This window comes from Hyla sarda, unplaced genomic scaffold (genome assembly GCF_029499605.1).
Source record: "Hyla sarda isolate aHylSar1 unplaced genomic scaffold, aHylSar1.hap1 scaffold_78, whole genome shotgun sequence".
Classification (NCBI taxonomy): Eukaryota; Metazoa; Chordata; class Amphibia; order Anura; family Hylidae; genus Hyla; species Hyla sarda.
The window spans coordinates 259,732-275,138 of record NW_026610803.1 but is presented as its reverse complement, the minus strand read 5'-3'; the positions used below and the strand labels follow the sequence as shown (position 1 = coordinate 275,138).

General features: G+C 40.8%; 1 protein-coding gene across 4 annotated transcripts in view; it reads left to right on the top strand.

Annotated features, from left to right (window-relative positions):
* LOC130346288 (steroidogenic factor 1-like) overlaps positions 1–15,407 on the top strand; it is a 232,832-nt gene that overhangs the window by 200,824 nt on the left and 16,601 nt on the right. For all 4 annotated transcript variants that reach the window (XM_056554527.1, XM_056554530.1, XM_056554528.1 and 1 more), the window contains one exon: positions 3,891–4,038. In XM_056554527.1, coding sequence (XP_056410502.1) covers positions 3,891–4,038 — 148 coding nt within the window. The remainder of the gene's footprint in view (positions 1–3,890; positions 4,039–15,407) is intronic.

The following is a 15,407-nucleotide window of genomic DNA, read 5'->3' as shown; positions in this document are numbered from 1 at the left end:
TACAAATCTAAAAAAGAAGAGTACTCAGTCCTCAGCACAACCACTCAAAAGGATTGTACGGTGGATGTGTGATATAACATGAAAAAGAATGAACTTACAGACCAATAATAATTTTTAAACTTTTTAAATTTAATAAGCAATATTAATAATAAATATATATTAAAAAATTTGAAAAATTACAGCCGCAGGGCCCTACGGCTGTACAATAATAAAATATCCAATAAAGCCTCAGAGAGTATTACACCATGATCTTCATAATAACAAACTGCAACATGGAATGAATGTAGCAAATGTAGCAATGGGTTTAGGTAGATTGTAACAACTATACCATAGTAAATTATTATTGGTCTGTAAGTTCATTCTTTTTCACGTTATATCACACATCCACCGTACAATCCTTTTGAGTGGTTGTGCTGAGGACTAAGTACTCTTCTTTTTTTACATTTCCTTTACATATTCTCTATGGGGTGAGAGAATTTCTCAGTTAACCTCGCATATTTTTTCTGTGAGCTACACTTATCTATTTTTATATATGACTAGCTGAGTACCCGACGTTGCCCGGTTTTTCCTTCCTGATCCTTGTTGGGGAGGAAAATCAACAAAGGAGGAAGCTTTTGACTTCATATCCCATCCCCATATATTGTTGTCATATCCCAACCCCATATCCCATCATCGTATCCCGTCCTCATACCACGACCTCCTATCCCGTCCTCCTATCCAGTCCTCCTATCCAGTCCTCCTGTCCCATCCTCCTATCCCGACCTCCTATCCTGTCCTCCTATCCCGTCCTCATATCCCATCCTCCTATCCCGTCCTCATATCCAATCCTCCTATCCCATCCTCATATCCCATCCTTCTATCTCGACCTCCTATCTCGACCTCCTATCCTGACCTCCTATCCCAACCTCCTATCCTGACCTCCTATCCCGACCCCCTATCCTGTTCTCCTATCTCGACCTCCTATGCTGTCCTCCTATCCCATCCCCATATATTGTTGTCATATCCCAACCCCATATCCCGTCCTCATATCCTGTCCTCATACCACAACCTCCTATTCTATCCTCCTATCCCATCCTCCTATCCCGACCTCCTATCCCGTCCTCATATCCCATCCTCCTATCCCGTCCTCATATCCCATCCTCCTATCCCGTCCTCATATCCCATCCTCCTATCTCGACCTCCTATCTCGACCTCCTATCCTGACCTCCTATCCCGACCTCCTATCCTGACCTCCTATCCCTTTCTCCTATCTCGACCTCCTATCCTGTCCTCCTATCCCGTCCTCCTATCCCATCCTCCTATCCCGACCTCCTATTCCGACCTCCTATCCCGACCTCCTATCCCATCCTCCTATCCCGTCCTCCTATCTCGACCTCCTATCCCGACCTCCTATCCCATCCTCCTATCTCGACCTCCTATCTTGACCACGTATCCCGTCCTCCTGTCCCATCCTCCCATCCCGACCTCCTATCCCGACCTCCTATCCCGTCCTCCTATCCCGACCTCCTATCCCAACCTCCTATCCCGTCCTCCTATCCCGATCTCCTATCCCGTCCTCCTATCTCGACCTCCTATCCTGACCTCCTATCTCGACCTCCTATCCCGTCCTCCCATCCCGACCTCCTATCCCGACCATCCCGTCCTCCTATCTTGAACTCCTATCTCTTCCTCCTATCCCGTCCTCATATCCCGACCTGTAATATGTGACCAGGTATTGAAATATCTCCAGCTGTACTGAAGTTATGTGGGAACATACATTTCCCATTGATTTGCATGGGACTTTAAACAAAAACCCCGACACTCACAAATGGGGGTAGTTAAGGGTTAAATTAAATATCCTATATTTTAAGTGGACATATAAGTAACATGTGACCAAGTATTATCGAAATATCTCCAGCCGTTTGGAAGTTATGCAGTAACATATATTTCCCATTGACTTGTATGGGACTTTAAACATAAACCCCGCCCCTGGCAAATGGGGGTGAGTAAGGGTGAAATCACCTATCCTATGTTTGTTGGTGACATATAAGTAACATGTGTGCCAAGTTTCATGTTAATATCTTTAGCCGTTTGGAAGCTTTTGTGGAACACACATACACACACACACACACGTTGAGTTTTATATATATAGATTTACAAATCTGTTTAACTTTCTGGCACCAGTTGATTAAAAAAAAAAAAAGGTTTCCACAGGAGTACCCCTTTAAGGGGTTAAAGGGGTACTCCAGTGGAAAACATTTTTTTTTTAAATCAACTGGTGCCAAAAAGTCAAACAGATTTGTAAATTACTTCAATTTAAACTCCTTTCAGTACTTATCAGCTGCTGTATGCTCCAGAGGAAGTTGTATTGTTTTTTTCTGTCTGACCACAGTGCTCTCTGCTGACATATCTGTCCATGTCAGGAACTGTCCAGAGCAGGAACAAATCCCCATAGCAAACCTATCCTGCTTTGGACAGTTCCTTACATGGACAGAGGTGTCAGCAAAGAGCACTGTGGTCAGACTAGTAAGAGCAATACAACTTCCTCTGCAGCATACAGCAGCTGATAATTACTAGAAGTATTAATATTTTTAAAATCGAAGTAATTTACAAATCTGTTTAACTTTTTAGCACCAGTTGGTTTAGAAAAAATTAGTTTTCCACCGGAATACCCCTTTAACCCCCATAGACGACTATACTCGTCCATGTGCCGTTAACGGGGTTTGACACGGGCTCCCAACTCGCATTATACTGGCCGGCCCCCAGCTGATCTCTGTAGTTGGGGGCCAGCGTTAATAGTCGACATGTGGTGATCACTGCAGGCGTCTATTAACCCTTTAGATTGATGCTGTCAAAGTTGACAGCGGCATCTAAAGGTGCCTTTATCCTGTCCCTGGTGGTCCAGTGGGGTGGATGCCCCCCTCCCGCAGTGCGATCATGCGGGGGGGGGGGAGGGGGGCATAGGCCATCCACTGCTGAGGTAGCCTGAGGGCTTACCTCTCCCGTAGTGTTGGCTCTGGTGCTCAGAATGATAAAGCTTTATCAATTGAGCACAGAGCACACAGATCAATGTGCTTCTATGGAACCACATTGATCTGCATGAGGAATGAAATGATTCCTCCTAAAAGTCCCCTAAGTGGACTAAAAGTGTAAAGAAAAAAAAGATTTTAAAAAAGTTTAAAAACACACACATTAACCCCTTCCTTATTAAAAGTTTAAATATTCCCCCTTTTCCCAAATTCCATATAAAAAATATATAAACATAATAAAAGTAAACATATATGATATGGCCGGGTGCATAAATGTTAAAACTATAAAAATATATAATTCATTTAACCTCACGGTCAATGGCGTACGCGCAACAAAAATTCCAAAGTCCAAAATAGCATATTTTTGGTCACTTTTTATACCATAAAAAATCAAAAAGTCAGAACAAAACAAAAATGGTACAGATAAAAACTTCATATCCCGGCACAAAAATAAGCCCTCATACCACCCCGTACGTGAAAATAAAAAAGTTATAGGGGTCAGAAGATGACAATTTTGAATGTATAAATTTTCCTGCATGTAGTTATGATTTTTTTTCCAGAAGTATGACAAAATCAAACCTATATAAGTAGGGTATCATTTTAATCATATGGACCTACAGAATAAAGATAAAGTGTGATTTTTACTGAAAAATTTACTGCATAGAAACTGAACCCCCCCCCCCAAAAAAAATTTTTTTTTACAAAATGGCGTTTTTTCTTCAATTTTGTCATACAATGACAATCACAACAGTGCAAAAACAGAAAAACGCTTAGTCCTTAAGGGGTTAGGGCTGTTATATAAAAATCCAACACACCTAGCAGATTGCATAGAGCTGAACTACTAAAAAGCACTTTTGACATGTCTGTTTATTTGTCTTTTAGATTGAAATGTCCTCAATTGCTGCCCAAGCGGGATCCACGCTGAACAACTTGGTCCTCAGAGCTCAAGAGCTGGTCATTCTTCTACATTCCTTGCAGGTGGACAGACAGGAGTTTGTGTGCTTGAAATTTCTTATACTCTTCAGCCTTGGTAAGTACTACTTATACCAATACTTTTTAGACCATGGTAGTAGAATGTCATCTGGACACGATTTAAATCTGGAAGAATATTTTAGAGACAACTGGCTTCATCTAATAGAAGAGGAGCAAATTTTTTTTTTACATTTTTGATGACATAACATCACGTGTTCTAATCAATTACAAGTATCATAATCTGCAGAAGAATTAATGATTCCTTAGATCAGGGGTGTAACTATAATTGGTGTAAAAATAGCAATCACTCTCAGGCCCTGGTGACCATAAACTTTCAACAGCTGTTGACTGAACCTTTATTCCGCCGATAGCCATATGTGCCGACATTTGCAGAAACATTAGGCATGGCTGAACGTTCATGTGCTGTCTATGAAAATAAGAGGGAGGTAAAATCCAGCATGCCTGACCCTTCTTATCCCTGACATTATGTTAGGGAAGAGTTAGGCTAGGTTCAGACTACGGAACCTCCGGGCAGAAAATTTCCGCCCGGAGATTCCGAGTGCGGCCAGCGCTGGCTGAATCAGTCGGCTGTGGACCGCGCGGACACTGCAGTCTCCAATAGACTGCAATGTGTTCCGAGCGGATTTACACCTGAAGAAAGAAGAACGCCTTTCTTCAGGCGGAAATTTCCAAGCGGATTTTCCATTCACAAATTCCGCTTCACAAATTCCGAAGTGTGAATTTGTGAACGTTAAACCATTCACTATACAGTACATTTTAGCAAGCGGAATTTCCGCCTGCAATTTCAAAGCAGAATTGCAGGCGGAAATTCTGTAGTCTAAACCTAGCCTTAGGAGGCTGCCACAAACGTTAGACAGTTGGGAAAACCTGCTGAATTTAGAGAGTTTGGTCAACCTTTGTCTAAAGTGTATGAGGACCTTTAGGGTCATTTAGATGGACTGATTCAGCTTCCTAAAGGAGCGTCCATCTCTAAGGCTAGGATTCCACTTGTGAAAAAAACACCTGAAAAAACACCAGTGCAATTTCCTGCGTCTGACGTTTTTTCTGGTGTTTTTGTATTTGAGTTGAAATTGCATTTTTGGCCCCTTTGGCGTTTTTTTTTCAAAATGTGTTGGGTACCAAAAAAAAAAAAAAAGGATGCAGTAGGGATGAGAAAACATTTATTTAAGGAATTTTTTTATAATGAACTTTTCATTTATTTTTAATGAAGTGTGTGTGTGTTTCACTTTTTTTTCCTCAAATTTTTATTTTTTTTTAATTTTTTAGTTAGTACTACCACTCCCAGCATGGAATAGACTGTTCCATGATGGGAGTAGTAGTACCTGTACTAATAGACATATCGCCCCAGGTGTCATCCATAATATAGCAAAGATGCGGAGCGGCTCTATACAGCGCTCACATCTCTGCTCTGTACTCCGTCCGGCCAGTGATGTGAATATAACATCACTAATTCATATTTTCCGCCCAGAGTGAGGATTGGCCGGATGGTTGCAGCCAATCACTGCTCTTAGCGGGAAATATGAATGAGTGAAGTTCTATTCATATCACTGACCGGTGTATAGTGCAGAGATGCGGAGCACAGGAGAAAGCCGCTCCGCATCTCTGCAATAGAAAGGACGATCGCAGCGGATGTCAGGAGTGATACCCACTGTGATCTGTCCTTAACTGTAGGTACTACTTCTCCCAACATGGCCTCTCTTCTATGGTCCCCTGCACTGACGTATATATACACCTATTCATATTTCCCACAGAGTTGTGATTGGCTGGAACCATCTGGCCAATCACAGCTCTCTGCGGGAAATATGAATAGGTGTGTATATACGGCAGTGCAGGGGACCATAGAAGAGCGTCCAGCCGCATCTATAAATTATACAGAAGGATCACAACGGACCCGGCACGATCTGTCAATTAGTACAGATACTACTACTCCCATTATGGAACAGTGTGTTCCATGCTAGGAGTAATAGTACCACCTAAAAAATAAAGAAAAAAAGTGAAAAACACACTCACTACATTTTTATTATTGTCGGTTATATTTTTAGTGTCCTGCCCGCACACATAAATTGATCCATGTTTAAAAATTAATAAAAATTTTGTTATAAAAATTAATAAACATTTTGTTATAAAAAAACGCCAAAAAAAGAGTGAAAAAACGGCAAAAGAATTAAAAAAAAAGCCAAATTAAAAAACGCCAAGTGGAAAAAGAATTTTGTGATTTCTCATTGATTTACAGCTAACAGCAGCGTTTTTTTGGCCAAAAAAACGCCATTCATCACATGTTGTATTTCTTTGGTATTCACCCCCCCCAAAAGGCAGCAGGTTCTACAGGTAACAAAACAAATATGTTGACTCGCTCCATCCATTTTTTGCACGTCTTTAATGTACAATGGCCCTCATTTACTATTGCAAATCTGACATGTTTTGTCGGGTTTTGCGCCAGATTCTGGCACATTGCACCAGAAATTCTGTCTGCGCCAGAATTTGCACCAGAATTTGCGTCAGGGAAAGAGGGCGTGGTCACCATAAAGGGGGTGTCCCCGACATTTTCACAAAAACCCAACATGTTTACTAAGGTTTTCACAGAAAATGGCCCTCATTTACTATTTACGACATGTTTTGTTGGGTTGTGTGCCAGATTCTGTCGCATTGCAAAAGAAATTCTGTCTGCACCAGATTTTGCGCCAGGATTGAAAAAACCCGACTAATTCTCCATTTTGCTAAGAAAACCCGTAAATGGGGCATGACCGCCGGGAAAAGGGGGCATGGTCTCCAAAAACGGGCGTGTTCCCAACATTTTCACAAAAACCCAACATATTTACTAAGATTTCCACAGAAAATGTGGTGAATTTGAGCTGAGGAAAACCCGACAGATCAGAGCATGTGTAAAAAAAGCAAAATGTAGGGAAAGTGGAAAATGTAGGGAAACCTTAGTAAATACTGTGGAAAATAAATTGTAGGGAATTAAAACCCACAAAGAAACCTACACAACACTCTTAGTAAAAAAGGGCCAATATGTATCAATGCTTGTCATTTGATATAGGGCTACAGGGCCTGTGTAATCCACTGCAAACCCTTCACCCCCATTAGTTACATCACTGTATAATATGGAATTGTTGCATATGCAATTGATCAAACTATAAGGTTTCAGAAGGAGATCCTCTTTTTCTTTTAGAGGTGGCTTTCTGACCAAAAGAGGAAAAAAAAGGAATTAATTACAGTATCTCTCTGGATTTATCACCATAGTGCTGTGGGAGGACAGGGAGCTGATTACACAGTGCAGTCTAAACTGAGTCTACAGACAGTATGTGATAGCTCACTCACTACAAGTTCATTATCACTAACTCCGACCCGGGGCGGTCACTTGTAATTTTATCAAGAACTCGAAAATAACACAAAGCCAAGAATAATAATGAAGAAAACAGACTATTAAACCATTCAATATAGTTTGGTAAATGCAGTTGTGTCCTTGTTTTTATTGTTGCACAGGTTCACCTTTATGTGTTGCATAGGTTCTATTGATTAACCCCTTAACGACAACGGACGTATATTTACGTTCGTGGCTGGCTCCCGATCTGTGAAGCTTCTGAGCGCGCTTCGTAACTGCTGGGTCCCGGTGAAATTGTGGCATCCCGAACAGCTGAGAGGACAGCAGGAGGTGCCTTACCTTCTTCCCGGCTGTCCGATCGGCATTTGATTGCACCAAGCCTGAAATCCAGGCTCGAGCAATTAAGCTCAGAAAAACACTGATCAATGCTTTCCTATGGCAATGCATTGAACAGTGCCTGCAATCAGTGTATGCAATGTTATAGCTCCTAGAGGGGGCTAAAAAAATAATAATAATTCAAACTATAAAAATATATCATTAATTAAACCACACTGTGAATGGTGAATTCCAAAATAAAATACAAAATTTTTGGTCACTTTTTATACCATAAAAAATGAATAAAAAGCGATCAAAGTCTGATCAAAACAAAAATGGTACCAATAAAAACTTCAGATCACGGTGGAAAAAAAAAAGTATTAGGGTCAGAAGATGACAATTTTAAACGTAATAATTTTCGTGCATGTACAGTGATCCCTCAACTTACAATGGCCTCAACATACAATACTTTCAACATGCAATGGTCTTATCTGGACCATTGTAACTTGAAACCAGACTCAACATACAATACTACGGACAGTCCAGATCTGCAAAACGTGTCAATACCTGGAAGAACCCCTGTATTCCTGAAGTACATGCACTGACTGGCTGTCTGGTAGCATTTCCCTATAGTACAGGTAGGTACTACATTTTCTGTAAAATTATATTCTGTACCAGGGATAGCTGTTTCTTTGGACAACAGGTGTGGGCAGCTACATTTTACCTTTCTGGGACATTGCGTATACTGTACAGGACCCTGAAGAATCTCCTGTCTTCTACATAGACAGTGATTTACAGCTCCCATCAGATCTTACATCCCATACTTTTATATGTAAGGAATTGCATTATCTATATTAGGTATCTACTTATTTTTCTTTAATCCTCACTTTTTCCTATTTTTGGATGACATTTTGGTGGCTTCAGAACCAATTAACAAGTTTCCATAGAGTTATGGTGTCAACATACAATGGTTTCAACATACAATGGACGTCCTGGAACCAATTAATATTGTAACTTGAGGGACCACTGTAGTTCAGATTTTTTAGTACAACAAAATCAAACCTATAAGTAGGGTATCATTTTATTCGTATGGACCTACAGAATAAAGATAAGGTGAGGTGTAATTTTTTACCAAAAAATGTACGGCGTAGAAAGGGAAGGCCCCAAAATTACAAATTCTTTTTATAAATTTTTTCTTCAATTTTGTCGCACAATGATTTTTTTTTCCGTTTCCCCTTAGATTTTTGGGTAAAATGACTGATATCATTTCAAAGTAGAATTGGTGGCGCAAAAAAAAAAAAAAAAAAAAAAAAAAAAAAAAAAAAAAAAGAGCCATCATATGGATTTTTAGGTGCAAAATTGAAAGTGTTATGATTTTTAAAATGTAAGGAGGAAAAAAAATGAAAGTAAAAAAAACGAAAAATGTTTGGTCCTTAAGGGGTTAAATATTAATGAAAAACTGAATTGTTAAAATTCTACAAAAAAAATTAACATGGACTAAGGAAACAGAATAAAATGTGTTAAATGGGTTATCCACCATAAGGTGATTTTAGTACGTACCTGGCAGACACTTATGGACATGCTTAGGAAGGATCTGTGCTTGTCTTGGGGCTAGATGGCTATGTTGTGACATTACCATAACACTGTGGCTAGCTTTTTGCGAACTAGTATTTCCTGTTTGACTTTTCTTTTTTTGACTACAAATCCCACAATTACATTTTCCTCCCTCCCACACATCAGCCACCCAACCATTGAAACATAAATGAGCTCCATCCATTCAAAAGACCTGTGGCTTTCAATCAGGGTGCCTACAGCTGTTGCATTAGTTGCAGATTGATCCCTCCACCCATTGAAGCAGACAGGCTCCCTGTCATCAGCTGACTAGTGAGTCAGGTCTTGGCCGCATTGCAACCTGGGAAAAATCTGAGACAACAGTTATTTTGTATGCTGTTGAAAATAAATTGTGGGGTGAAAATCACATAATAATTGTGATAAAACCATCACACACAGGTACAGACACCATATTATGAACTACACTAACTTTACAGCCCCTGTAGCATAGTCAAATAAAAAATATTCCTGGAATACCCCTTTAAATCTTGACAACTTCTTTCATAATGAAGTGCGATCAATCAGTGAAAAAGATTTACCAAGCACTATCATTTTACTAGAAGCAATAGAATAAAAATGACATGGTGTATGCCTAATTTATTATGTATGGTATATACTTTTTGCACTTTCCTTTCTAATTTAAAAAAAAAAGGTCTAGAAAAGGGTCAAGACTACAAGGTATAAAATGCACAAATTTTTTTTAATTGTACATTTTTGGCACAGTCTATTGGGGTATGGGATGCCAGCTATGAGTATGTCACAAATATGTCTAGCGAGTTGTGCCAAGTTTATCACTTTGTGATTCATTCTGATAAAATTTAAGTTCTGTCTTTTTTAGTTTTTAGACACTGTTAGGTTACATTGACACTAAAGAAATTCTCCAGAATCTTGACGGATATTCAATGTCCCAGCACTCCTCCCATGGATTTTGGCAGAAGATTGAACATGTTCAACCTTCCGGCTGTGTGAACTATGAAATATTTACATTTATCATCTTTTTATGGGGCAGGAGATTTAATTGATGCCACCTGAACCAGTTGATTTTTGGTCGGACCCCCGACCATCCAAAATGTATAAGGGTGTCCCTTCTTTCTCTTGACAGACAGATGATGTTGGGGGAGAGAGTGATTGGGTAGTCGGATTTTAACAAGCCCAATAATTTTAAATCTCCCTACAGTTAGCCAATTGAGTGTTAAGGTCACCATACAGAACAGCAACCGGCTGCTGTGGACCACCCCAATGACTTTAAGGTTTAGGCAGCATAAAATTGTTGACATGTTCCCTTTAAAGGGGTGCTCACCTGCTCAGCCTTTGGAACAGACTGTTCCAAACGCTGGAGCCGGCGCCGGGAGCTCGTGACGTCATAGCCCCCCCTCATGATGTCATGCCCCGCCCCTCAATGCAAGTCTATGGGAGGGGGGGTGGTGGCGGTCACGCCCCCTCCCATAGACTTGCATTGAGGGGACGGGGTGTGACATCATGAGGGGGCGGGGCTGTGACATCACAAGCTCCCGGCGCCGGCTCCAGCGTTCGGAACAGTTTGTTCCAAATGCTGAGCAGCGGAGTACCCCTTTAAGTGGCTCATTCACTGCTGGTGCTGCCTCTGCTGCCTCAGTGTGTACAGTACATGGACAGGTGCACTGGGCTTCTTCAAAAAATTTTGGCATGGTATATGTACTCAGTTGATCATTATAATCATATAATATTCACAATGCCATAACGGAAAACCTGTATCTCGGACACAGCTGTGCCTTTAAGGTAAATATTTGTGTGGTATTTGTGGTGCATTGTTTAGGAATACGAAACACAGAGGCAGAAGCTGAATGTGTGTTCCAAAATAGACCGTGTTTCCAACACTCTGTCCAAATCTGATTATGAAGGGATCCACAGATACGGTGTCGGCACAACATCACTGTTGATATTCATTTCGGAATCAGTGCAGCAGAAAGATTGCGGAATGTACGTCACACGGGCTCTATTAAGCCTGTCACTCCACGGGAACGAGAGATTTCTCATCGCCGCAGAGTCTCTGCCCAATCCTGCTTAGACTATTTCATACTTTTGTTTGTCTCTTAGACTAAATAGAATGAGATGGTCCAGGTCAAGGGGTATAAGGGTAAAGGATGGAAAATTTTCACAGCGCCTTTAAAAAGCAGTATGTGCAATTTATGCATTCTGGTTGTTGAGTTCATTGCCAACTACATGATGAAGGATCAAAAGGATAATAGATAATGCAATTCAGGTCTTTTTATCGTTTTTCATTCTTTTCATAAAGCTTATGTTCATCTCTGAGTGATACATTATATTTCTTATCTGGTACTGGTCCTGGGTTACAGCCTCTGTTAGGCTGAATTCACACAGTGTAAAATGAAAACAAAAAACTGCAGAAAAACAGTTCATGGAAAAGTGTGTGCAAGCGTGGAAAAACATTATTAGCTAAAATAAATTGCCATTTATTATACTTATTTTACTGTAGTTTAATGTTTTTTCATTTTACCCTGTGTGAACCCAGTCTTACACTCCAGAGCTATATTTACAGTTCTAAATGGTGCTAAGCAGCATGTTTGTAGCTGGCCTTTTAGGTCTGCATATATCTGCTAATATGATGACTAGCCTTCATTGTACAGTGATAAAATGTATCTTCTATTGTAGAAGGCCATGTTCACTATTGGATTAGGGGTTTCATTAGGCTTTAAAAGAGTAAAGGGCCTATTACATAGCCCGACCCACAATGGAAACAAGTGCTGATCTCGTAGATTGACACTTGTTTACAGAGCCTATTACACAGCATTGTGGATTGGTCAGGTATAAGTCCCCCATTAAACATGGAAGATGTGCAGCCGACGGACGATGAATTATTAATTGACAGTGATCACATGACAAAAGGGGGTTGCTTGTTCATCTGCTGATCGCCGGCCCTACTACATAGGGCAATATCTACCTACTTGACCAATAATTGCCCTGTGTTATAGGACCCCCCCAAGGATTTTGCACCATACACTTCTATTCTTACCAAGAAAATGATGCCTCTATTTGTGGTGATGGACTTTTAATGAGAAAAGAAAAAAAATGGAATTTTATCCTTTGGAGCTGAATCGCTTTTTTTTGGATTTTTGCAATACTATACTTTCCCTGTAGTTAAAATTGCTGGTAAAATGTGTAGTTGACCAAAACTTATACAACAAATGCAGCCAAGCCCAGTACTGATCGAGTGGTGTCAATAAATTCTATGTCTAATTTTGTCATATGTACCGTATTTTTCGCCGTATAAGACGCACTTTTTCCTCCCCAAAACTGGGGGGGGGGGGAAGTTGGTGCGTCTTATATGGCGAATACACGCCTATCGCAGCGGTCCCTGCGGCCATCAACGGCCGGGACCTGGGGCTAATACAGGACATCACCGATCACGGTAATGCACTGTATTAACCCTTCAGACGCAGTGATCAAAGCTGACCGCCGCGTCTGAAGGGAAAGTGACACTAAGCCGGCTCAGTCGGGCTGAAATCGCGGCGGTTCCGAACAGCTTACAGGACCTTATCTGCCTCCTCGGTATCTGCTCTGTGCCAGGATCCCCTGCTTGGCCGGCGCTTTCCTTCGACGTCATCACGTCGTCGCGCACGATGTCCCATCATCCAATAGGAGCGGCGTGCGTAGTGACGTGATGACGGCGACAGAGAGCGTGGATCCCGGGGAAGTATTAGTATGAGTATTACGAGTATTATGAGTATTACCTCCTATCCAGTGGTCTTCAACCTGCGGGACCTCCAGATGTTGCAAAACTACAACTCCCAGCATGCCTGTAGTTGTAGTTTTGCAACATCTGGAGGTCCGCAGGTTGAAGACCACTGTTGGGTTCAGAATCTTTATTTTTTTAGATTTTGCACCTATATGCCGGTGCGTCCTATAGGGCGAAAAATACGGTACATTACAGTACTATATTCTAGAAGTAGTATCTAGAACAGTAAATAATTCATCACTGGATCCTTGATCAAGGCTGAGCAAACCATTTTCTTATTGAAGCTGAATGCATAAAGTGCTTAACATTGAAATCAGTGATCTGTAAAATAAAAACCAAATTCTTAAAATGACCTAGATTCCTACAAAATCTGTGCAGCTTAAAAATAAATAGTAGTTTTCTTTAACACAGCAACCGAAACATGACCAGTGCGAGCATAAATGGAAGTCTATGAATGGTCTCTCTAAACCTAGACATATTTACACCATACAATCAGCCTTTACATGAAAGGTGAAGGCCACAGCCTTATCTGTTAAAAGAAAATCTGCAAAGATGTGATACAAAAAAATCTAACTTCTATAAAACCAGCACATAGAATGTCCTTGACCTCAAAATTCCGGTTGAAAATGCCTATAAACTGATAGGTCAGTTGGCTTTCTTATGAAGTTGGCTCTTATTTGTGCCCAAGACAGGGAAACAAGGGAAACTAAACCCCAGAGGACAGCTATTAATGTAGGTAATGACAATCTCTGTACAGCGCTGTAGAATGTATTGGTACTACATTACAAATAAAAATAAATATCATCTATCGATACACACTGATCAGCCATAACATTAAATAGGCACTGTCATTAAACATGATTTTTAATATTTGATATCTTATGCAAAATAAAAAAAAATGTTTGTAATTGGCTTCCAAACGTTTGTAATTGGCTTTTAAAAGCAAAATTTAAAAAAAGCAAAAAAATTGTTAGTTTTTTGGCTGTACAAATCTCAGATTTTGGTCTCCTGCTTGTAATGGCAAGAGACCAAACTCAGTAAGTGTTTCTCTGCACTGAGCTTGATTGACAACTGCAAAGAGCCTCAACTGAAAGTAGATGCACAGACTAAGCTGCACAAACTAAACGCTGAACAGAGCCTCACTGAAAGATACACAGACTGAAAGCTGCTGCACACAGCTTGAGGTCTTCTATTCATTACAGCGCTGCAATGATGTGAGGGCGGAAGTGGTCCCCCAGGAGGCTTCAGTGATAAAAAAACTGGGAAACGCCCACTTTCTCCTGCTGTTGGATTGCACTGTGTGAGCAAGAATAAAGGGAAGATACAGAGATTTTTAAAGCTCTGAATTTTTTTCTAAGGTGAGAGGAGTATTAGGAATAGTTAGGGAACATAGCCTGAGTTAGTTTAGAAAGGTTTATTTAGTGACAGGTACTCTTTAAGTCCACTTGGCATATTATGTAAAGACATGGACAAAATTGTTGGTACCCTTCAGTTAAAGACAGAAAAACTCACCATTATCCATGAAATAACCTGAAACTGACATAAGTAATAATGAAAAAAAAAAAATACTGACGGAAATCGAACATTGCTTTTGAATTGGGGTTTAAAGGGGTTGTGCGCTGCCCTGCCTTTTGGAGCTCCGCTCGCAGCGTCCAGAAGTTCATTACTCCGAACGCTGTGTGCGGGCTTCCGCGTCAAGAACGTTTTGTGACGGCCACTGCGCCCCCTCCCAATGACTTGCATTGAGGGGGCGTGTCGTGATGTCATGAGGGGGGAGGGCATGGCCGTAACATTACGATCCCCCCGCCAAGCATTCTAAATGAATGCTGGGTGCTGCACAGAGATCGTTGGTGTCCCAGCATCGGGACCCCCACGATCAGAAATCTAGGGGTCTAGGGGTAGAGTACCTCTTTAAACTTTTCATGTTCCTTAGATTATTCCTGATTAGTTTTTGCAGTGTGGTGGGGTGCAGATCAGGCAATATCTTTCCATTTGATTGACCCATGGCTAGATTTAAAGCTATTGTTTCCATTGTACACTCTTTTGGCCATGTAAAAGGGTCAGCCTGGGCACAGACCGATAGACGGCAACCTTGCTAAAAAAGTTATTGCAGGCTATTATAGAATGGTGTCAGTTTGTGCTCCTGGATCTTGCCAGTGGCTAGCCTTCACCCTTCATGAACACTAATGAGGCTTAGGAACTCATGATCCTCTCAGAGGTACATCAGTTGTTCTTTCTTGGATCACTTCTGGTAGGTGCTAACCACTGAATTTCAAAAATGCCCCCAAAACCATGACATTTTCGAGTTGCTCTGAACCAGTGGTCTACCTAACACAATATGTGGCTCAAATCATTATGGCTTGCCAATCTTTTTTCTTCCGACACATCAACTTGAAAAACAGACTGTTTATTTGCTGCT